The sequence below is a fragment of the Enhydra lutris genome, unplaced genomic scaffold (genome assembly GCF_002288905.1).
Source record: "Enhydra lutris kenyoni isolate GAN:26980312 unplaced genomic scaffold, ASM228890v2 scaffoldscaffold4, whole genome shotgun sequence".
NCBI classification, from domain to species: Eukaryota; Metazoa; Chordata; class Mammalia; order Carnivora; family Mustelidae; genus Enhydra; species Enhydra lutris.
The window spans coordinates 59,270,603-59,294,872 of NW_019154088.1; the positions used below are offsets into that span (position 1 = coordinate 59,270,603).

General features: G+C 36.1%; 1 protein-coding gene across 2 annotated transcripts in view; it reads right to left on the reverse strand.

The window, feature by feature from the left end:
- Positions 1 to 1,082: 1,082 nt before the first annotated feature.
- Positions 1,083 to 24,270, reverse strand: part of LOC111161192 (sphingosine-1-phosphate phosphatase 1) — a 36,027-nt gene continuing 12,839 nt past the window's right edge. The window contains exons 2-3 of one of the 2 annotated variants that reach the window (XM_022524770.1): positions 12,361 to 12,450; positions 1,083 to 3,528 (exon numbers count right to left, since the gene is read on the reverse strand). In XM_022524770.1, coding sequence (XP_022380478.1) covers positions 2,977 to 3,528; positions 12,361 to 12,450 — 642 coding nt within the window. In that variant the 3' untranslated portion in view covers positions 1,083 to 2,976. The remainder of the gene's footprint in view (positions 3,529 to 12,360; positions 12,451 to 24,270) is intronic. The other variant, XM_022524778.1, reaches the window with a different exon arrangement.

Here is a 24,270-nt window from a genome sequence, read left to right on the forward strand (position 1 = left end):
GTGCTCTACCTACTGAGTCAGCCAGGCGCCCCATCACAGCATTTAAAAATTACAGAATGGGGGCGCCTGGGTGGCTCAGTGGGTTAAGCCGCTGCCTTCGGCTCAGGTCATGATCTCAGGGTCCTGGGATCAAGCCCTGCATCGGGCTCTCTGCTCAGCAGGGAGCCTGCTTCCTCCTCTCTCTCTGCCTGCCTCTCTGCCTGCTTGTGATCTCTCTCTGTCAAATAAATAAATAAAATCTTAAATAAATAAATAAATAAAAATTACAGAATGAAATATCCTTATGTTTATACAGCTTGGAAAAAATACCTATTCCTGGGGCTCCTGAGTGGCTCAGTGGGTTAAGCCTCTGCTTTCAGCTCAGGTCATATCTCAGGGTCCTGGCATCGAGCCCTGCATCAGGCTTTCTGCTTGGCAGGGAACCTGCTTCTGCCTCTCTCTCTCTCTGCCTACTTCTGATCTCTCTCTCTGTCAAATAAATAAAAAAAAAAAATCTAAAAAAAAAACACCTATTCCTAATATTATGTTTAATTCCTGAAACAATGAATTAGCAGTCAACTACCTATAATACTATTGGCCACAGTGTGCTGAAACTTATTTTATTCATAAGTTTTTTTTTTTTAAAGATTTCATTTATTTATTTATTTTTAGAGAGCAAGTGAGCATGAGTGAGTGGAGGGGGTGGGAGAGGGACAGAATCTCAAGCAGACTCCCCACTGAGCAAAGGGCCAAAGGTGGGTCTTGATCTCATGACCCTGAGATGATGACCTGAGCTGAAAGCAAGAATCAGATGCTTAACCATCTGAGCCATCCAGGCAGCCCTATTCATTAATTTTCTTAAAGAAATATTATGAAACTTTTCACTAAGAGTACAGCATCAGAATGATCATAATTGGAGCCCAAAGTCAGTTGGAACCCTAAAGAACTTCAGTGTCTTCTATTACTGAAAACAGTACTCTGATTTTAAATAAAATGCTTCAGAGGAAAAGCCTGCTAAGCATGAAAATCCTAGGCATATTTTATAAATCTCTATCAGATAATACAGACACAAATGCATACAAGGCAAACAAAACACCTTCAATTCTGAATTTGGCTTTTATTTTAAAATACACTTAGCATGAACTATTATAGGACCAAAAATAATAAACCACAAAGAAATGGAATATTTTCAAATACCTTTTAAGCTAGATATAAAAATTAATAAGATAGCATAGACCCAAATTATGGGCAATAGTCCCCCAAATTCGATTCATTAAACACATTTTGAAAGAAAAGTTCTTTGCACATTTTCCAACGTACCGATATGTTCCTAAGTGCCTTGGTTTCCTACTAATAGGTAAAGGTCCCAAACGTAGTTGCTTTATTTAAAATTATCAGATTCCGTGTTGGTAAAAATTACCATGTCCCTAAATTCTCAATCAGAATTATAAAAATATGAGCTCAAATAGTTATGCTGTCCAAAATAGAAACATCTTAAGTGATAATTCTGGATAATCAGACAGATATTGCACTAAAGTCAGTAATTCCATACCTGATGCTCATTTGTATGGAAAGTTAATTCTCTTCTTTATGAAAAAGTTACTACAAATAAACTTAATGTTAACCTAACTACAATTACACTTCAAAATATAAAGGCACAGACAGAAGAATAAAGAATAGTTTAATACAATACCCAAATTTTCCACCTTGAAAATAATAAAAATTGAAAAAAAATAACAGGATCTGAAATACTGATACTTTTAGATTTTATAATTTACCTTAAGTAGCTAATAAATGGGTATTAAAAGTTAACACTGCTAAATCCAATCCTTTCTAAATAATTTAGAAAAACGGTTTGTTTACAAATGAAGCATGTGCATTGTCCCATCTATAAATTTCAATTACATTTCCATTCACTGGAAATATCTACCTGCAGTATAAACAATCAAGACAATGTACAAAAAATATATCTTGTTCCTATAACTTACAATGCACAGAAAAATACCTACAAAAATGGAAGTATTTATCCATTCAGCTTCCCAATAAATTAGTGAGAAAGTTTAGCCCATTCCACATTTCTTTCCAAGCAAAAGCTGAAGAATTGAGGGTGGCTTACTTCTAGCCCTGTTAGTTTGACATGTATTTTAAAAATATTTGCCTGATTATATGTAACTTAAGATAGAGTTAGCATCTTATTTTTATTATCACAGTATACATGGCATTTCTTAATTCAGCAACAGAAAGGCACAATTAGCAAGCAATAAAATTCAGTACCTGAATTATTAAACTGATGTCCAGAACAACTGCAAATAAAGTACATTCAACACAGTGTACAGAACTTAAAAAAAAAAAAGGAATAAAAAACTAACTTTTCTGAAAATTTGGTCCATTAAAAATGCCTCCCATGTCCAACATCATGGGTAACATGAAAGGTGATGGCAGTGTAAAAAGAGGCAGTAAATCATTATGTGGTAGCATATGAATTCTGGCCTAGTAATTATGCAATTCAATTAGGAAATGGCTCCCATAGTAAATAAATGTTAAATATATCTGTTAATAACAACGTGCCTGTATTAAGTCAAGATATACAGGTACACTGTTTGCATATTATTATTGACTTTATAATACAACCCCACAGTTTAAAATAACTTAGGTATATTATTTCATATATAACATATATTTGATACATAACTGTACATTATGTATCTTAATATATATTATATATAACTCCAATTCATAACAGCATAAAACTCTCCAAACATTACATGAACATTCTAAATGGCTACTTATCATTTTCTCCCTGTTAAAATAGCTCAGCTCATCTAAAACAATATCTGGATGTGCAATGATAAAATGCACTAACTCTTATGAATTTACTTAAATAATTATTTAAGTTAAATTCCTGCAAAAGCCTAACTCTGATTTGGCTTTTAACTAGAATATATTTTTAGATACCGGAAACTGATACCCTCCTTTCTTACAAACAATATTTCTCCATCAAGAGATACCAATAAAGAAAAATATGTAAGGAACAAAAAATGTGATAGAGAAACCAACCATTCCATAGGTAATATACCGATAAGGAAGTTCAACTTCCATGTGTTGTCTTGCTTTTCGAACATCATCACATGGTATATTGAAGATTTTACAGGCTAAAGGAATGGTGATTTTTTTCATTATATCTCTGACTATCAGTACAAATACCATCCCGATGAGGATCCGCAATATGGCTTTTCCACACAGAGTCACTGTAATGGGGGGCCTAGCTAATGGTAGAACATCCAGAGAAGGATCTAATATTAGACCTATGTTATAGGTAACATGAGATCCACATGCAATTCCAGCACCACTTCCTAGAATTTCAGCTGTGTCTCCTCGGGATGTACTCCAGGTGTCAAGAGTGAAAGAAAAGATCCCCAAGGCTAAGTGAAGCCCGATGATGATTAATGGAGCATATTTGTGAGTTTGATTGAAGTTGTCAATCAGGTCCACAAATGGATAGAAGATAGCTAAGATTAAAATGGTATATAGGAATCCAGCAATAATATCCTGGGAAAAGAGAAGAGCAGAACTGTTTACATTTTAAATGTTAATAAATATAAATTTTAAAAATGTCACAATTTCAAAATAAACTTTACTAATTGACCATATAAATTGACCATATAAAATTGACCATTTTAGTGATAATAAAAAGATAAATTTGACAATAGTAATGAAAGTATTGCTTTCATAATTCTACCTTTTTATAAATTACATATATTTACACTATACAAAAATTTATATTTAAATCCCCAGTAATAAAGTATGCCTAAATCATGTAGTTTTGATTTCTAGGAAAAACAAGACTACACAGCTCCTTAAACAATGTAAGGATTAGGGTCACCAATCCCAACACAGTGGAAAATTCACATAAATTCACATATTACAGTATGAATCTTCCGGTATGCTGTCTCCCAATTCTATTAGTCTGTATCCTCCACAAAGGCATTTAGAAACCTGAGTTTTGGCTAAGTACCTGTTTTTAAAACCTTTTATCACATACTTCCAAAAAAAAAAAAAAAATCTAGTTTTTCTTCTTTCTGAGCTTTAGAAAAATATTATGAAATTTATAGTCTCCTTTGACTTCCTTTATACAGAAGTTAACATTAAACCTTCAAGCTTCATTCATTATATGTAGTAGGTCATTCACTTTCACAACAGTGTAATATTCTGCCGTGCGATTATAAAGTTTATCCATTTTCCCACTGATGGTCATTTAAGTTGTTTATAGGTTTTGGATTAGTTTATTGGTTATGGTTGAGCTCCAGTGCTTTCTTAATTGGTATCTATTCTTAAGCCAACCAAGGATACTTTAAACAGTGCAACTATGTTTCTTTGTTTCAGTGTTGACTGGTATGGGTCTGTGAGAGTTTCCTAAGAACAGAATGGCAGAATCATAGCATATATGCATGTTCAATTTTACAAGACAGTAAAAAAATTTCCAAAATGTTTATGAAAGTTTACATCCCATCAATTGTTGGCATTTATTGATGTTTAACTTAGGTTTTCCTGATTATTAAGTATCTTTTCATAAATTTATAGGTTATTCTCTGTGTAATGTATATTTGTGTCTTTTTGCAGCTGTTCTTTTTTTTTTTTTTTTTTAAGATTTTATTTATTTGACAGAGAAAGAGAGCACAAGGGAGAGCACAAGCAGGGGGAGTGGTAGGCAGAGGGAGAAGCAGGCTCCCCCTGAGCAAGGAGCGCATTGTGGGACTTGATGCCAGGACCCTGGGATCATGACCTAAGGTGAAGGCAGACGCTTAAGCAACTGAGCCACCCAGGTGCCCCTTTTTGTAGCTGTTCTTTTATATTTTCTTTTTTCTTGCTGATTTACATGATTTTTTCATATGGCCTTCATATAAATCATTTATATAAAATCTTTTATCAATAATGTGTTCTGTAAACATCTTTTTTGGATTTTGTGGCCTGTCTTTTCATTTTCTTTATAGCATCTTTTGGTGAACAGAAGTTCTGAATTATCATTATTTCTTGTTTAAGAAAGCCTTCCCTGCCACAAGATCATAAAGGTATGTTACTCAAAAGTTTTGAAGTTATGAAGTTTGCCTTTTACACTTAAGACTTCAGTATACTCCCCCAAATTCCTGCCATTGTACTCACTGTGCAGCAGTTCTATAAAAACTCTACCAAGGATCAGCAAAGTCAACAGTACAATGCATTGTTCTAACAATATGAAATTCTACATCAGAATACAATGAAATGTAAGAACAGCTAAAAGTAGAGACAATTACTAGAGTAAGAACTGCATATGCAGCTAAAAATTTTGAGGAAATTATCCTCTTTAACCACCACCTTCCTAGGAAGCTTAGCACATTGTAGACATGCAGATATTTATTGGATGAATGAATAAATGAATCCTTTACAGAATTTATCTGTTCTAACAAAATCTACTAAATTACTTGAAAGTGAGTATCTTTACTCTGTTTTTCAACAATTACAACTATCTTTAGGAAAGCATTTAAAAAATTTATTTCCATATAGAACAAGTTTTTGTGGCTATTTTCTGATTCTAAAATATGAAATGAGATAATTTAAAAGTAATTGTGTTCTCTTTATAGAAGTGGCTGCTTTGATAGCAGGTCAAAGAAATATATAATCACTTAGCAAAATGTTTATGAAAATATGAACTAAGGCAATAAATATCACTTGTATATTCAAACTCCTTAGAAGGACACATAGGGCATTTCACATCTGGCTTCTTTCTAGCATAATGCTCTGGTGAAGCATGTGACTCTTGATCTCAGGGTTTTGAATTTGAGCCCCACATTGGGTACAGAGATTACTTAAAAATAAAAAACCGTAAAAGAAAAAATAACACTTCAATGCCAGATCCCGTAATGAATTTATAGACTCCATTTTCTGTCACCTCGGAATTACCTTCCCTTCTATATTTTAGGCAAACCAGTACATATCCTTTGAGAGTCTGCTCAGGCACCTATCTCCTTCATAAATTTTCTCTTCCAACCCCCATAATAAGGAATTTCCTCCTCTTTACCTCCATGGCATCTCCAACAAACCTGCTACTACAGTTACCACATTTCTTTGCTTTCTATTTCTGCCAGAAAACCGAGAAGGTTCACAACTCCTGTGCCCTTTAAAAATCACTCAGGAACTTTACCAATATTGATGCCTGGGTCAATCCTTAGAATTTTTTTTTTTTTTAAATGTCCTCGGACCACTTGCCAATGACTTTTTTAAAAAAGATTTTATTTATTGGGGTGCCTGGGTGGCTCAGCGGGTTAAGCCTCTGCCTTCGGCTCAGGTCATGATCCCAGGATCCTGGGATCGAGCCCCGCGTCCGGCTCTCTGCTTAGCAGGGAACCTGCTTCCCTTCCTCTCTCTGCTTGCCTCTCTGCCTACTTGTGATCTCTGTCTGTCAAATAAATAAATCAATCTAAAAAAAAAAAAAGATTTTATTTATTTATTTGACAGACAGAGATCACAAGTAGGCAGAGAGGCAGGCAGAGAGCAGGGGGAGTGGGGGGAAGCAGGCTCCCTGCCGAGCAGAGAGCCCAATGCTGGGCTCGATCCCAGAACCCCGAGATCATGACCTGAGCCGAATGCAGAGGCTTAACCCACTGAGCCACCCAGGTGCCCCAATCCTTAGAAATTTTGACTGAATTGAATTGATGTAGGAGTAGGACACCAATTTTTCTTTTTTTTTTTTTTTAAGTTCCCCAGTGATTCCATTTTGCAGCCCCAATTGAGAATCACTGCATTACATATTTATTTTACATATTACCTATTTAGTGATTTCTCAAAGGCAAAGACTGTATCTTATTTATACATAAATACCCAATGGCTGGCACACGGTAAGTAGCCAATAAATATTTGGTTAGTTAAACTGAGACAGAGTATTTCTTTAGACTCCTCATATTGATTATATATCTTGCTTGATAAGAACTCTGTAAGAGAAATAGAAGAAACTTTTCAACTTATTTCAAAAACTAGATGAAACTAATTTTTTTTTTAACTTAGGCTAAAGACATTTTCAGGGAATAGTATTTTCTGTGCTGAAAACACTGTTGTAATGCTTTACATTTAGTGCCATATTTGATCCTCACAAACACCCTGGTATGGCTCACCTGGAACAACCTCATTTTGCTCTTTTGTCCCCTTTCAAGGAGTGTCCAAATTTGATAAAAATTTATGGTTAATTTCCAGTTTTTTAATAAAGAAAACTGGACTACTATCATAGAGCTATGTATTTAATCTCATAGATTGAAGGTGCTCAATACATTTGTTTAAAAAATGAATATTCTCAGCATTAGGAATTAAATACTGGAGTGAAAAACTAAATTTCCAACATTTTTTTTTGAATACGAGGTCTTCCATGAAAATTCACTGATACTACTAAAAGTTACCTAAGAATTCTTATCAATTGAATTTTACTGCAGGTACTCAAAGATTCCGAAAGTGGCCTAAATTGTGACCATGCTTTTGGATATGCAACTGTCAAATTATATGACTGTCAAACCTCTAGCCTTCATATTTCGAATCCCTAATTGTCATATAATTACACTTTTATGAGATCATGTTCCTTTGGTTGCTATCTTACCCTTTTTTCCCTATATAAAAGCATAAGTCTTGCGAAATAACTACAGGATTTTGGCCGGCAGGATAAAAGCTGTTGCTTTATTTCTTATTAAATTTCATGACTGATTCAAAATTTTCAGAATATGCTAATGTGGAAGTGTTCTGAGCCTTGTAAATCTCACAAAGAATGTGTGCCAAGTTAGAAGTTTTAAATAAATAACAATGAGTTTTTTACATAAAACCATATATAATACATTTACTATAAGGTTAATAGAAAGGAAGAAGGGTTAAGAGCTCTGAAGTCATCTATTTTTTTTTAAATTATAGTTTCCATACCATACATATAAGTCCATATTCATTCCTAGAAAATGTTTTTTACAGTACCTTAAAAAATGAAAAAAAAAAATAAATCAATCAATCAAATGACTTTGAGCCTTTTTTCATTTGATCACTTTTTATATTATTATTACTTACTTAAGTTTTTATTTATTCATTTATTTAAGTAATCTCCACACCCAGTGCGGGGTTTAAGCTCACAACCCCAAGATCAAGAGTCACACACTCCTCTGATTGAACCAGCCAGGTACCCCTACATTTGATCACTTTAAGAATTCTTTAAAATAATTCATAAAATTTAATTCTAGAAATATATTTCAATACAACACAAAATATCCAGTATTTATTATCCTCTACTTTTTTTGCAGAGCTCCAGGAATATTAAACTTAGATTGTTACAAGACTCTCTATACAAATCTACCTCCTTTTCAGATTGAATTATTAATAATTTATGATATTACCCTGCATAGTTAAGGACAAACTGAACTTCCAGGCAACAGAAACAGAAGTAAGGAACAACTGAATTCAGGACATAAACATGATGGCTATCAGTGTGATATCAATTTAATGTATAACATTAAAATGTATAGTAGGTGGTTTTAAGCATTATAGACAAAGTATGCAATAAAGAGAAAATGTTAAAGGTAACAAAAAGAACTTAGAGTAGCAAATTTTCCAAATAAACCTTAGCAAATAATTTTAGATACCAATTAGTTACAGATAAGTTATCTATAATAATATCTATAATATAGATATCTATAATACGTATAATAGAAAAAAGATTATAGATAGATATCTATTATAATCTATATGTTATCTATAATATATAGATATAATAATAATCTATAATAATAGTTATTTATAATAATGCCCTCAAGTTAATAGATCACATTTGAATGGAATATTCAAGGTTATCAAATCTATGGTAGAAAACAGAAAATATACTAAATTCAATAAAGATTAATTATATATTAAATCTGAAGTTTTATCCTTTTCATTTCTCCTGATCAGGAAATAGACCTAGAGAGGCTGGTGATTTGCTGAGATTAGAATTCAGGACTCCTGTCATGTCCTAGGGGGTTGTTGGGTTTTTTCAATTATAACATATTTCAGGTGTCCTACTTCTAATTTCAAAATGCCAGTGATGCCAGCAGTTTCAAACAACAAAATGTATTGTTGGAATGCATTTTATTTTATTATAAAGGCACTATTAAGGATAGATTTTGGAATGTTTTTAATAAAAATTAAAATTTAATGGAAACGCCTGGGTGGCTTGGTCTTAAGCAGTTGCCTTTGGCTCAGTTCATGATCCCAGGGTCTGGGATGGAGGCCCTCAATTGGGCTCCCTGCTTGGCAGGGAGCCTGCTTCTCCCTCTCCCCCTCCCTGCTTGTGTTCCCTCTCTCACTGTATCTCTCTCTGTAAAATAAATATTTTTTTAAAAATTCAAATTTAATATGTAATTATAGAAAAACTAGAAAATACAGATTAACAATAACAAGTATTTATTACTTAGGAATAGCCACTATTAAGACTCTCAATGTTGAGTGTTCTAGATCTTTATGTTTCTGGGTTTTTGGGGGTTTTTGTTTGGTTGGTTTGATGTTTATTTCTTGTTACAAAAGTGGGTTTGAGGGGTACATACTATTTTATAATCTGGTAGTATCTTTCTAAAAAGATTTCCACATATAGACATATAACCTTTCAGTACAATTTTGGGTTAGTGAATTTACAACACATTCATAATCTTACTAATGTAGAAACAAAATAGTAGTTTGACAAGTACCCATTCTAGTAACTTAAAATGGCCTGCATTTTTATGAATTTAAATTTTGAAAGCTAGGTTTTAATAATAAAAAACAGACGTAGTAATTCCTCTATATTTTTCATGGAATTAAGAAAATCAATTTATGAAAGTAGGTAGATGTTGAAAATAAACTAAGCTGTTAGTCTTCGTGTTGTAACAATAACAAAGCTTATGGCAAATACTGCATGAAGTGTTCATTATAAATTTATTTAGAACATGATCAGGACTCTCTTATGTTAATGAAGACATCGGCTTAGATAATATGGTATCTAAGCACTATTTGAAATTCATAGGCCACATACTGCCTATAGTTCCATACTAATTTCACAATAAATAGTAAAGATACAAATTATGACTAAGAAAATTGTTCAAAATGCCGGTAATTAGCTGAAACATTAAAATATAGGAAAAAGCAAAAGTTGTGGGAAAACATTAGATCCATTATGTAAAAAAGTGGGGTTCATTATAGGTTTAATTTCATACATCAACTAGCAAATGATTAGAAGCAATGTACTATTGATTAGGAAAAACTGTGTTCATAACACAGGGCATTATTTACATGTTTGCAACTTACCCGTGATTTTACTTTTAAAAGGAAAACAAAAATTTATAATACTACACGTAATAAAATTCAGTAGCTAGTCAGAATAAAACTGATGAAACATTCCATAGGACAAAAAGGTTTTTGAATAAAGGACTAGGGTTATCAGACGCATGATCTGAAAAATACAACATCAATATTGTTTTTACATCAGCTGATTCAAAAATAGGGGCACCCAGTATGTAAAAACTGAACTGAACTCAGCTTGAACATTTGACCCATCCACTAAACATCTGTTTTTTTAAGAACACGTTTTTTAGATTATGTATTCAATATAATCAGATGCTTACTACTCTTTTTATTATGATAATGAACCTATGGGTACTATTATCTAATATCTTTTCCTGAGAAATATCAGGGATCCATTTTTTATCATTCAAAGATGCATAACCATTTGGTAGTTTTTTAGGAGTGATATTACTTACTTTTGGGATTAGAAGGGAATAACTAACAAGGCAAAGAGCTGGATAACATTTTCTCTTGACAAATATTAGATCTGACCTGAAAATATGATACTTCTCTCATTATAAAATTAGTAGGTATCAATCAGACAGAATTATGTGTAAATTTACAATTTGTAATTAATACCAATAATTATAAAATTATTGAACACAAATAATGTGCTTACTAATTTCCAACTTCTGGAAATTTACTAGTGAAGGGGCGGCTACTGAAGGTAGCAATCTAAGTAAAAAATAGAAACCCAGTATTTCTACAGCTATGAAACAAAGTTACGTAGATATTTATGAGTAGAAAATTCTAAAAGGATAATAAGAATTTGTAACCAGTTATAAATTTTTTGATTCCATGAGTTCATATTTACTTTTTTTTCTGATCCTTTATCTACAAAATACATAATACATTCAGTGTACTAGGAGACACCAGACTTGATGCAAGGGACAGAGAGAAAACATAGTTACTTTTTTTCTGTTGCTTATTGTCTAGTGGGGGTGACAGATTTAAAAAAAAAAAAAGCAACTGTAGTTTAGCATTAAGTGCTATGCTAGATTTATGCTCAGGATGCTCTGGAGAAAGGTCACTTAACCAGTCTAGAGACAGGAAAGATGGGGAATGTTACAAGGCTTTTAAGAGATAAGAACATTTTTGTCCTTGAGGAATGGATAAGATAGTTAGCTAGACAAAAAAGGTATTCGGAGCAGAAGTTACAGCATTCCTAAAGGTATGGAGATAAGGAATACAATTTACCTTTGAGTAAACATGAGTCATTCAGTCATTCAGGCCTCACATTTGTGTTTTGGAAGTAATCTACAACAGGAGACTACACACTGTGGAGTGGTGTCAGACTGGAAGTAGGGCTACTAATGAAGCTATTACTGTAATCTGGTGAAGAGATGATACAAGCTAGAATTAAACAAATGCCGATGGGAAGGGGAGGAGAACAGGTGAGGAGAGGCCAAGAGTACAGGGTCCCTGTGCCACTGCTTTTAAAACTGAACAGCATTCTCAAAATAAAATAACTGGTGTAAGCGCTAAAATACTGTTGGGTGCTCAGCGGGGAGCCTGCTTCCCTCTCTCTCTCTCTCTCTCTCTCTCTCTCTCTCTGCCTGCTTCTCTGCCTACTTGTGATCTCTGTCAAATAAATAAAATCTTTAAAATACTGTTGGGGAAAAAAAAGAAAACTAGAGTTTAATATGTAAATATAAGTGATTTTTTACTAGTAAGTAGAGCTCTCCCTGATTTCTGTATTGCTGGCTTTCACTCAGCGGTAGGAGAGGATAGGAGAGAATGAGAAGGAAAATCAAACTGAGACTGGAAGGAGGGAGAAACCTTATCCTGAGCATAATATCTGGTTATTTGTGATTGCTGGGAACGGTTTCTATAAAATACATGATTACTAAGTTAAATGTTCATAAAACATCATGTTTATATATATACATTATTATATATTTTTTAGCAAAGTAAGGTTTATAATAATATTTTCTCAAGTTTCCTATAAGCTTGAAAATGATTATGAAAACTATAAAACTGCCTGTCAATTTCAGAAAAAAACATAAAGCACAACGAACACAAAGTTTTCCTTACCAGAATGGAGTGCATTCCCATGTAAATTCTACTTAGGCAAACTAGAGAACACCAGCAGGGTATAAGAATCAGTCCATATATAAGAGGATACTGAAGGGGAAAAAAAGTAAAATCAGTTAAATAAATTAGGTTAAATTTAAACAAGGAAATGAATCACTATACCACAAAACTCCACAAAAACAAGAACTGTGTTTTTACTCCCATTGTATTCCCTGCACCTAAACCCAAGCATGGCACATAGCAGACACTTAAGAAAAACTTTTGCAGGGGTGCCTGGGTGACTCAGTTGGTTAAATGACTTTTAATTTTGGCTCAAGCCCTGATCTCAGGGTTGTGACACTGAGCCCTGCTTAAGATTCTCTTTGCCTCTCCCTCTGCCCCTCCTCCTCCCCGCCCCTCAGCCCTTGGCTCATTGCGGAGCACGAGCTCTCTTATTGGGGGGGGGGGGGAGAAAAATACTTTTGCATGACTGAACAAATGAATGAAATCTGGGGTTTCTACACTCTTCATTGTGAGAACTGGCTCGTTTTTGTTTCTATAGTAAAGACTTGATCACTGGCATGCTGCAGAAGAAAAACAAGTAGGAGACATTTTTCATGTAGCTCCAAAATGAAATACCTCTGGAATAGTGCTTGAATCTGATCCATGTAAGCATCCTTGCTTCCCTGGGGAGGAAGACTGAGCATTATCTCCCTCTCAGTTCCATCACTGACTGCTATTTGTAGTTTCTCTTGGTACTTCCCTATCTTGTATTCAGTATTCAACACCCTGTAACTGGTTTTCCACTTCCGCCCCTCCAGTAAAATTTCAAATGGTAACCTTTTTGAGAAAAATTGTGGGGGGGGGAACTGGGATCAGAAAGTCGTTAAAATAGAAAAACAACAAAGTGCAGTTAACTCTTGGTATCAGGCACTAGCGTTAAGACTTGGCTTTGAGGGGCACCTGGGTGGCTCAGTGGGTTAAAGCCTCTGCCTTAGGCTCAGGTCATGATTCCGGGTTCCTGGGATCGAGCCCTACATCGGGATCTCTGCTCCACAGGGAGCCTGCTTCCTCCTCTCTCTCTGCCTGCCTCTCTGCCTACTTGTGATCTCTGTCTGTCAAATAAATAAATAAAATCTTAAAAAAAAAAAAAAAGACAGACTTGGCTTTGAATCTCCTTGTATTAGAGGGAAAGAGGAAATGATGGATGGACACAGTGGAAAGTTTGTAAAGGAATAAGGAAGGGGACACAATTGATGCCCTATAACTTCAAATCTCTCCATGAAACTGAAGCCAAGGTGGTTCAATTTAATCAGAAATCAACGTGGTTCAATAAGAAGTGAAGTCGAAAGAAGCGAGTTAGTAGGGCTTCAAGAAGCGTGGTAAAGATTTACTACATAGTTGTTTTGATTTGACTTACCTACTCTATTTGACATGGCCACCACTTTCTTGAAAGTCTAAATAGCCTGATTTCTCTAGTACCACATTCTGTTTCCTCTTTCACCATGTATTTTTTTTCTGTTTCCCACACAAGGGCCTATCTTCTTCTTGTTCCTTAAACACTGCATAAATAAATAAGGATTCTGCCCTTAGCAGTTCTTGGTAGTCTCAGCTTTTATTTTTTTAACTACTTCACATGCCAAAGACCTACCTATCATTTCCTTGCGTTAAGAACCATATGGCCAATGCCTGCACTTGCACCTTCTACTGCACATCTCTCTCTCTCTGGAGTTAATTAAACCCACTATACTTCAAACCAATGTCATCATCCTATCACCCAAACTTGTTCCTCCTCTCATATTACCTATTTCATTTAGAAACCTCATAATCCACATAATAATCTAACTGAGAAACATGAATTATCCTTGATTCCTTCCTTATCCCTCATATTCAACCAATAATCACATCTTGCTGATTTTACCTTCTAAATACTTCTTGATTCTGTCAACTCTTTTCCACTCTTCTTAAACTGTCCTTACTCAGATCCTCCTCATTTCTTTTCCAGGCTCTACCTGTTTCTCCAGTGTTCTTCCACATGCATGAGAAACTTGGTTAATGGGTCAGACAGACATGTAACTATATAGTGAGGTAAGTGCTATGAGAATACCCTAAAAATTCCGAGGGATTCTAAGGGATGGGCACCTAACTTAAAGACATTAACAAAGTCACCCAGATTAAATAATATCCAAGTTGTCCTGGGAGATGAGTAGAATTTAATCTTTAGAAAAAAAGGAGTACACGGCAAAAAAGATAAAAGGCATTATAAACAGCAGGAACACCATGAACAAAGGCTCGCGGGCAAGAAACTGTAAGCAGTATGGTTTTCTAGGAGAATAAGCTTACACTTTAGCTGGCGGAAGGCACTAAATAGTGAACATAAAATATGCAAGTTATATGATATTTAAAGATATATCAATTACATAAGATGTGTTAAATACTATGTGTTCAAGTGTGTTAAGTGCTATGGAAAAAATAAGAAGAGAACAGGTGTTGAAACAGTAATGTTCATCAAATACTCCTTATGCTCCTCCACATTTTTAGGTTCACTTGCAGTTAGATTGGGACTATGTGACTAGTTTAGCCAATGAGCTGGCTAAAAGTGACTTATGCCACTTTTAATCATTCTATGAGCTCTCTCTTCCTTATAGATGTAATCCTGGAAGCCACATGCTGACATACACACAGGACAGGCAAACTTCCATCAGTCTGGGTCCCTGAAGTCCAGTTGGTTTCACTGGTGAATTTTACCAAACTTTTTTTTTTTTTTAAGTTTTTTTAAAAAGATTCTACTTATTTATTTGACAGAGAAAGACCACAAGTAGGCAGAGAGGCAGGCAGAGAGAATGGGGGAAGCAGGTTCCCTGCTGAGCAGAGAGCCCAATGTGGGGCTCAATCCCAGGATCCTGAGATCATGACCTGAGCGAGCAGAAGAGTCCAATGCAGGGCTCGATCCCAGGACCCTGAGATCATGACCTGAGCCGAAGGCAGAGGCTTAACCCACTGAGCCACCCAGGCACCATTTACCAAACATTTTTAAAAGATTTAATATCCACCTTTCTCAAGCTCTTACAAAAAACAACAACAACAAAAAACCCAGAAGTGAACACTTCCTAACTCTGTGAAGCCACTATTACCCTGATACCAAAACCAGACAAAGACATCACAAAAAAACTACAGATCAATATCCCCTGTAAGTACAGGTGCAAAAACCTCCTACAAAATATTAGCAAGCCAAATCCAAGAGCTCATTAAAAGTATTATACACCACAATGTATGATATGGGATTTATCCCAGAAACGCAAGGGTGGTTCAACAAAGAAAAATTAATGTAATATATCACATTAACAGAATTAAGAAAAAAATACCCATGATCATCCTTCATAATAAAAGCACTAAAAAACTAGGAAAGAAGGGAATTTCTTCAGCATGATAAAGGGCATTTATGAACTACCTACAGATAACACACTTAATGATGACAGACTGAAAGGTTTCTCCCCAAGATGAGAAAGACAAGATGTCTACCTCTCACCGCTGCTATCTAACACTGTGTAAGTTCTAGCCCGAACAATTAGGCAAGAAAAAGAAAAAACATCTAAATTGGAAAGGACAAAGTAAAACTACCTCTACTCACAGATAACATGATTGTAAGAAGAAAGAAAAAAAAGAAAAGAAAAAGAAAATCCCATAAGAATCCACAAAAAAATACTAGAGTTAATAAATGAATTCAGCAAAGTTGCAGGGTACAAGATCAAAACACACAAATCAGTTGTTTCTATACACCAGCACTTAACAATCTAAAAAGGAATTTAAGAAAATTCAATTTACGATAGCATCCAAAAGGATAAAATAACCTAGGAATAAATTTAACCAAGTAAGTAAAAGACTGGTACACTGAAAGCTACAAAACATTAATGGAAGAAGTTACAGACCTTGTCTTTGACATAGGATATTTTTATATATTAGGATATAATAGATATTATGTATATTCTCTATATGTAGGTGTGTGTATATATATGTACATATATAAAAAATCATAGTATTTATTTTAATTATTGTCTCTTTCCTCAAGAATTTAAGTTCCAGGGGCACCTGGGTGGCTCAGTGGGTTAAAGCTTCTGCCTTTGGCTTGGGTCATGATCTCAGAGTCCTGGGATTGAGCACCACATCCGGCTCTCTGCTTAGCAGGGAGCCGCTTCCCTCTCTCTCCCTCTGCCTGACTCTCTGCCTGCTTGTGATCTCTGTCAAATAAATAAATAAAATATTAAAAAAAAAAAAAAAGAATTTAAGTTCCATGGGGGCAGAACTTGAATCTGTTTTGTTCACTACTGTATTATCAGTGACTACAACAGTGTCAACATATAGTAGCCAATAAATAAATACTTGATAAATAAAGTAAACATAAGCCTTCAGCCACAGGAGGGTATCAGTCTTACCTTATCACATTCATGATAACCTCAGGGTCACAGGCCCATCAGTTCCTGGTCCCAAACCTGGGCTGCCTTAACCTTTAGTTCTAAGAGCATCTCCGGAATCCATCACAATAAATTGAAATCTGAAAATCCTTTTGAGTCAGCTTAGGGAATTTCCAATGCTTGTTTTAGAATAATCATTGTTAGGTAAGGATTCTGTAACTTAAGCTTTTAAAACTAATATACACTTTCTAAAACAAAGTAACCAAATTGTATAGAAATAAAAACAATTTCCTACAATAGCACATTATGAACTGTATTTTGTATACTAAAAGCAAAACAAAGAGGAAAAACTTAATCACAACAGCATGTTTTCCTTCATAGTACTTTCCACACTGACAGGCTAGTATAGAATATAATAATATATGGGTTCAAAAAGGTAAAATAATTACAAAAACTGACCCATATGCAGTCATTTAATGTACACACTAAGACAAATATGTGAACTAAAGCATTTTCAACTCAATCTGTCCTTTTGACCTATTCATATCTGGTGTCATCTTACTGTTTCTTTTGTATTCTGAAGTTACAAAGTATCAATTTAGCAACAGAACTCATCAAGTAAATATTATAATTTTAAGTATATTTTTTTATTAAAAACCACAATAAGGAAAGTATTATTTAGGGCACCTGGGTGGCTCAGTTGATCCTCCACTCAAGGCCATGATCCCAGGGTCCTAGGATCAAGTCCTGCATGGCGCTCAGCTGGAAGACTGCTTCTCCCTCTCCCACTACCCCCCCACCCCGCTGCATTCCCTCTCTTGTGTCTCTGTCAAATAAATAAATAAAATCTTAAAAAAAAAAAAAAAAGGAAAGTACTGCTTATTACCATCCTATCTGATATAGACTTAGGTTAACAAAATAGGCTCTCTTTCCCAATTTCTGTTACAGGGAAGGGATTTGTGAAAAAGAAAAGGACTACATGTTTTAGCTTCTATCATTTTACAGCTGCAGGCAGGCAGACCACAGCTTTCCAGACAGTTAGGATGAACAAGAAATTCCTGATTCTCTCTGTGGAAACCAGAGTAGAAACAAGAGAAACGTAGTAAATTCAATCCTTCAGGCAGTTACCCATTCATTCATTCATTCATTCATTCCAATTCTAATGTATCAAAGAAATTTTTATATAATCGTCTGTTGGATAATCTAGCCCTATCTGCTACAAAGCCCCAGAGAATTTCTCCAGTGACTAATACGGATCCCATGGGGATCTGTTTCTTTAAAAATCCCTATTCAAATCTCCAGGGTTGGGAGCAAATTTAGCCTGGGGTATGAATAGCTCTTACAGAGCTGCTTCAGCACTTGGGAGGGTAAGTGGAAGAGGAGCAACTAAGTACAGTAATTTTAAAAATGGGAAGAGCATTGCAACAGAAAACTCAAATTGTCTTCTCCACATTGGCAAATTTAGCAATTCTGTAAGAGCCCTAGTTTCTATTTTTATATAAGTCCTCTTCCTCTTTTCCTCTGCAATAACAATCTAACCAACCTTTTTCTCACTTCTGATGCACACGTATTTGCAACTGTTCTGTCCTCCCCTTGACTGTCACACTCTACTAATTCCTAACCATCCCAGTCCTTTACTTGACAAATAAACTGGCTGGATTTTTTAAAGCCACAGTTCATTTCTAGAAAGCTGTTACAAGAAGTAAATGTGGATTTGTTCTTTATTGAAGGGTTAACAGATTAAATAATTTTACTTAACATACAACTTACTGTGTACCAGGTACTGTTTTAAGACCTTTAGAAATATTAGCTCATTTAATCATCAGAACAACCCTATGGGGTAGATACTCTAATTCAAATGAAACTGAGTCAAAGAGAGGTCCAGAATTAAATAGGCATTAAGTAATGGAGCTGAGAGTCAAACACTGAAAGTCTAATTCCCGAATCTAAGCTCTTAACCACTATACTAAGCTGTCATTCATTAATAGCGTGTTGTTTAATTCCTTGTATCCTTGTATCAAGCAGATTATCTCTCAGGTCTTTTTTTTTTTTTTAAGATTTTATTTTTATTTATTTGAGAGAGAATGAGTGAGAGAGAGCATGAGAGAGGAGAAGGTCAGAGGGAGAAGCAGACTCCCCAAGGAGCTGGGAGCCCAATGCGGGACTCGATCCCGGAAGTCCGGGATCACGACCTGAGCCAAAGGCAGTCGCTCAACCCACTGAGCCACCCAGGCGCCCTCTCAGATCTTTTTTATTTAGTTTTTCTTAAAATGGAGGCTAGGTACAAACTTAATTAGAGGTAGAAGGGATCTTAAAGATATTAATTCCACTCTCTTTTCTTTACAGTGAAGAAACGACCCAGGGACGCTTATTCTTCAGTGGCCTATCCTGATGCCTTTTCCAATTTACCATGCTTGTTACTTTACACTTTTATCACTATACAAATAGGTAATAATTTTAAGTTTGGTAGGAGTTTCTAGTTTTTAATTTTTTTTTTTTCTTAGAGAATGTTGAGCTTTACTTGCTGAATTTGTTATGTCCTCTAATAAGAAAGTTTTACTTAAATCTTTAGGTCTTATCAAAAAAAGCTGAAAGAGGGACGCCTGGGTGGCTAAGTTGGTTAGGCAGCTGCCTTCGGCTCAGGTCATGATCCCAGCGTCCTGGGATCGAGTCCCGCATCGGGCTCCTTGCTCATCGGGGAGCCTGCTTCTCCCTCTGCCTGCCATTCTGTCTGCCTGTGCTTGCTCTCTCTCCCTCTCTCTCTCTGACAAATAAATAAATAAAATCTTTAAAAAAAAAAAAAAGCTGAAAGAAAAATTTTAAGTCCTTCATATTATTTTCAAATTAGAAAAAATTTACCAAACTGAGAACAGATCATATGACCTCCTAGATGCTTTTAATTTCACACCACGATCTAATCTTTTCATTGCACAGCCTATTATGGGAACACTTATCTAAACATTCCCTTCAGTTATTCTACTAAACGGTTTTATTCCTACTGATATGCTTTCCTTAACTCTTTACCACACATAATCAGAATTAGTTTTTATATTGTGTCATTTGTCATTCGCATTCATTGAGGTTAGTAAAAAAGTCAATAAAATGACCAGCAATTAAAGCAATGACAAAAACTGTCTTCAACAGAATTTAGAATTTTCATAGTAATTTAAATATGGGACAAAGTCAGGCACCAGAAAAAAAACTGTATTTTGAACTCAAGAAATGGATAGTGTATACGTAAACAACAGATGACAAGGATACCACTTTAATGATATATCTGCCTTATTTTCATACCCTGCTACTCGAATAAAAATTGATGCAAGCTTTCTGAAAAGCATTTTGTCCATACATAAAAAAGCTCTAAGTGTTCATATACCTTGACACAGTGATCTCCCTCCTAAAAAGGCATAGAAATGTGGACCAAGGATTCATATACAAAAATGTTTATCATGCAATTATATATACCATGCAATGATAAACAAATCAATATTTATTGATTATAATGTAGTAGTTTGAAATAAAAATGTAGATAATAGGAATTGAATTATGTAGAGAAAATAAAGTATTAGAAGGATACAGAATATCTCACTGAGCCCTAAGGCAAAAGGAAGCTAAGGCTTAAAGAAGAAACTGGAGCTATCAACTAGACAGTCACAGGATCCTCTCTTCTTCCATATCCACTTCATCTTTTTCTGTGTGGCAGCTTTTCCGCTCTTTAGTCCACATGGTAGGTGAAGGTTTTTTTAATTCTTCAGTGGAGAAACCTGCCCAAACTCAGTACCTGTTCTCAATTTCTTTTTTTTTTTTTTTTTTTTAAGATTTTATTTGTCGGAGAGGGAGGGAGCACAAGCAGTGGGAGCGGCAGGGAGAGAGAAGCAGACTCCCCACAAGCAGGGAGCCGGACACACAACTCCATTCCAGGACCTCCGGATCATGACCTGAGCTGAAGGCAGACGGCTTAACCGGCAGAGCCACACAGGTGTCCCCTATTCTCAATTTCTGATGGACACGATTGCATAGACAAAATATTTGCCCTAAAGGTGAGGGACTCTTAGGGGGTTGTTGATGAAGTTTTAGAATATAGGTGAAGTTCAGTGGGGTGGAGGTCCAGAGCTGATGACCAAGAAAGAATTCTTGAGACATCTTTGATGCAAAATGGTGGTTTATTAAGCACGGGGACAGGACCCGTGGGCAGAAAGAGCTGCTCCTGGGGGGTTGTGAGGGGTGGTAGGTTATGTAGGATGGGGTTGGGTAGGTAAGGAAAAGGGAGGTTTCAATAGAACTTTCATATGCTAAAGAGGACCTACAAGATACGGGAGGTATTGAAGCCTTGCCATTGTCAAGGTCATTTTTCCCTCTAACAAGGTATTAAGATAGGTGGGAGATTCCCAAAGAATGTCACATATGTCCCACCCAGGAGTGGGGGTGGGGGAAGGTTGCAGGGTGTCAGCTTTTGCTTTGTCCTCAGCCAGCCTTCTGTTCCCTCATCATTGTAAGCTAGGCTGACTCCCCAAAGGTGCCTACTTCTTCAGGTGTGGGACAATGGTCTAGTTTCATAATCTCTTTGTATCAGTTTCCTCATCTATAAATGGAGATAATAGTTATCTATAGTAAGTACAGTCCTATAATATAAAAACTATTTTGCAAGAATCTGAAAGTGTTTCATTCATTAAGAATATTTTCTAGAGGGGTGCCTGGGTAGTTCAGTTGGTTAGGTGTTCAACTCTTGACTTTGGTTTAGGTCATACTCTTGGGGTCGTGGAATCAAGCCCCACATGGGGCTCCCCACTCTGCAGGGAATCTCCTTCTCTCCATCTCCCCACTCTCCCTTTGCCTCCCCCCCCAACTTGCACACACTCTCTCTCACATCAATCAATCTATCTTAACAAAAAAAAAAAAAAAAAAAAAATTTCTGGGAATTTTTATTGATAGAGAAAAAATATTAGAGTTCTCTAGAGAAATGAAACCAGTAAGATACACACACACACACACACACACACACACACACACACACACACACACACACAATGGAGAGAGAGTCACTGCAAGGAATTGGCTTTATTACTGGATTTATTTTAGGGATCATGGAGACTACAAATACAAAATCTGCAGGGTAGGCCAGTGGACTGGAGATCCAGGAAAAAGTTGATGTAGCTCAAGTCCAAAGATAGTAGGTGAACAGAATAGAATCCCCTCTTCCTGGGGGAAGACAGTCTTTTATTCTCTTAAGGCTTTCAATTGATTAGATAAAGCCCCCCCCCCAGTATTATGCAAGATAATCTCCTCAAAATCTACTGATTGAAATGTTAATAACCACCTTAAAAATATCTTTTTTTTTCAAAGATTTTTAAATTTGTCAGAGTGTACACACAAGCAGGGGGAGTGGCAGTTAGAGGGAGAAGCAAGGTGCCCAGTGAGCAAGGAACCTGATGTGGGACTCAATCCCAGGACCCTGGGATCATGACTGAGCTGAAGGGAGATGCTTAATTAACCGGCTAAGCCCACCCAGGTGTCCCTAAAAAATATCTTCACAGAAACATCTACAATAGTGTTTGCCCCAAAATCTGGGTATCGTGGCCTAGATAAGTGTCCTATAAAATTAAGTATCAAACATTATATTAAATAAAAAAGTAAACACTGGGACGCCTGGGTGGCTCAGTTGGTTAAGCAGCTGCCTTCGGCTCAGGTCAGGATCCCAGTGTCCTGGGATCGAGTCCCACATGGGGCTCCTTGCTGGGGGGGGGGGGGGGGGGCTGCTCCCCCTCCCCCTCCCTCCTACTCTCTTTGCCTGTGCTCGTACTCTCTCTGACAAATAAATAAACAAAATCTTAAAAAAAAAAAAAAAAGTAAACACCATATACAATATGGTTGAAATTATTTTCAAATTGTAAGGAAATACCAAAAAAGTTAACATTAGGTTTTTTCTATTTTTATTTTACAAGTCTTCTATAAAGCTCAGTACTTAGCTTGTCTGTCCTTTTAGCAGCATTTAACAATATTAATTAGGGGTGCCTGGGTGGTTCAGCCAGGTAAGCAGCTGACTTTGGCTCAAGTCATGATCTCAGGCCCTGAGTCCTGCTACCCACTCTGCAGGGAGTCTGCTTGTCCCTCTTTCTCTGCCCCTAACCCCCGTTCATGTTCTCAACTAAATAAAATCTTCAAAACAAACAAAAAATATTAATTACTAGCGTTTTCTAGAAACACTCTTCTACTTGTAGCTTCCCTTTATAGTATATTCTTTTTATGATACTGTCTAATTTATACTCCTTCTGCACATATCCCTGCTTAAGCCCCCCTGCAGTGTGGCCCTGGAGACATGTTAATACTGTGTTGATCCTACTTTTTTTTACTACAACTATTCGATCAGGTATGGACACTTGGTCCTAGAGGAGCAAATCCATTGGCTGGAATGAGCTCATTAGATTGTTTTTCCTAATTGTAATTTGAATGAAAGTCAGTCATGACTCTCTGTTGTATGCTTGAAATTGAAATAATGGAGAAGCAGGGTAAGGCTGACATGCATGCCAAAGCAGAGAGAGAAGGAAATAAATGAGAGGCCATGTAACCCCAAGAAACAGATGGACGGCACTGCCTTCAGTTCTGATAGCATTCCACGGGCCTGGCTCCATTCCCTCAGGAAGCCTGACAGCACTTTCTTGATTTTGACTTCCATAAGAAGATATTCCTTCTAGTCCTCAAATAAATTTCCTTTTTTTTTATTTAAGCTGGTAGAAAGAACCCCCCCCCACAGCCTTAGTTAGATAATCCCTAAGATATCTTCTTACCCCTCAAACTGCTACTTGTCAGATTCTGTTTCAGTTTCTTTTTACCCTATCCATTCCTTAAATATTAATGTATTTTAAGGTTTTTTCCTTAGACCCTCTGTTCTCACTGTATGTACTCTCCAAGGGCAGTACCACCCACTCTCATCATTCATTCTGCACATATATGCTGATGATACTAAACCCGTCTAGGTCTCTTTGCTTTGCTTTGCTTCTTAATTTAAAGTCAGTTAGGGGTGACTGGGTGGCTATGTTAAGCGTCTGCCTTTAGCTGATGAGGTCATGATCCCAGGATCCTGGGATTGAGACTCACATTGGGCTCCCCATTCAGCAGGAAGCCTGTTTCTCCCTCTCCCACTCCCCCTGCTTGTGTTCCCTCTCTAGCTGTGTCTATCAAATATATAAAATCTTTTAGGAAAAAAAAGTCAATTAGCCAACATATAGTACATCATTAGTTTCAGATGTGTTCTATTATTAATCAGTTGCATGTAACACCCAGTGCTCATTACATCACATGCCCTCCTTAATGCCCATCCCCCAGCTACCTCCTCCCCCCATGCACCTCCCCTTCAGCAACCCTCAGTTTGTTTCCTAGAGTTAAGAATCATGGTGGGCGCCTGGATGGCTCAGTTGGTTAAGTCACTGACTTCAGCTTAAGTCAGGATCCCTGCTCAACGAGGAGTCTGCTTCTCCCTCTCGTGCTTTCTTTCTCTCTCTCAAATAAAATCTTTAAAAAA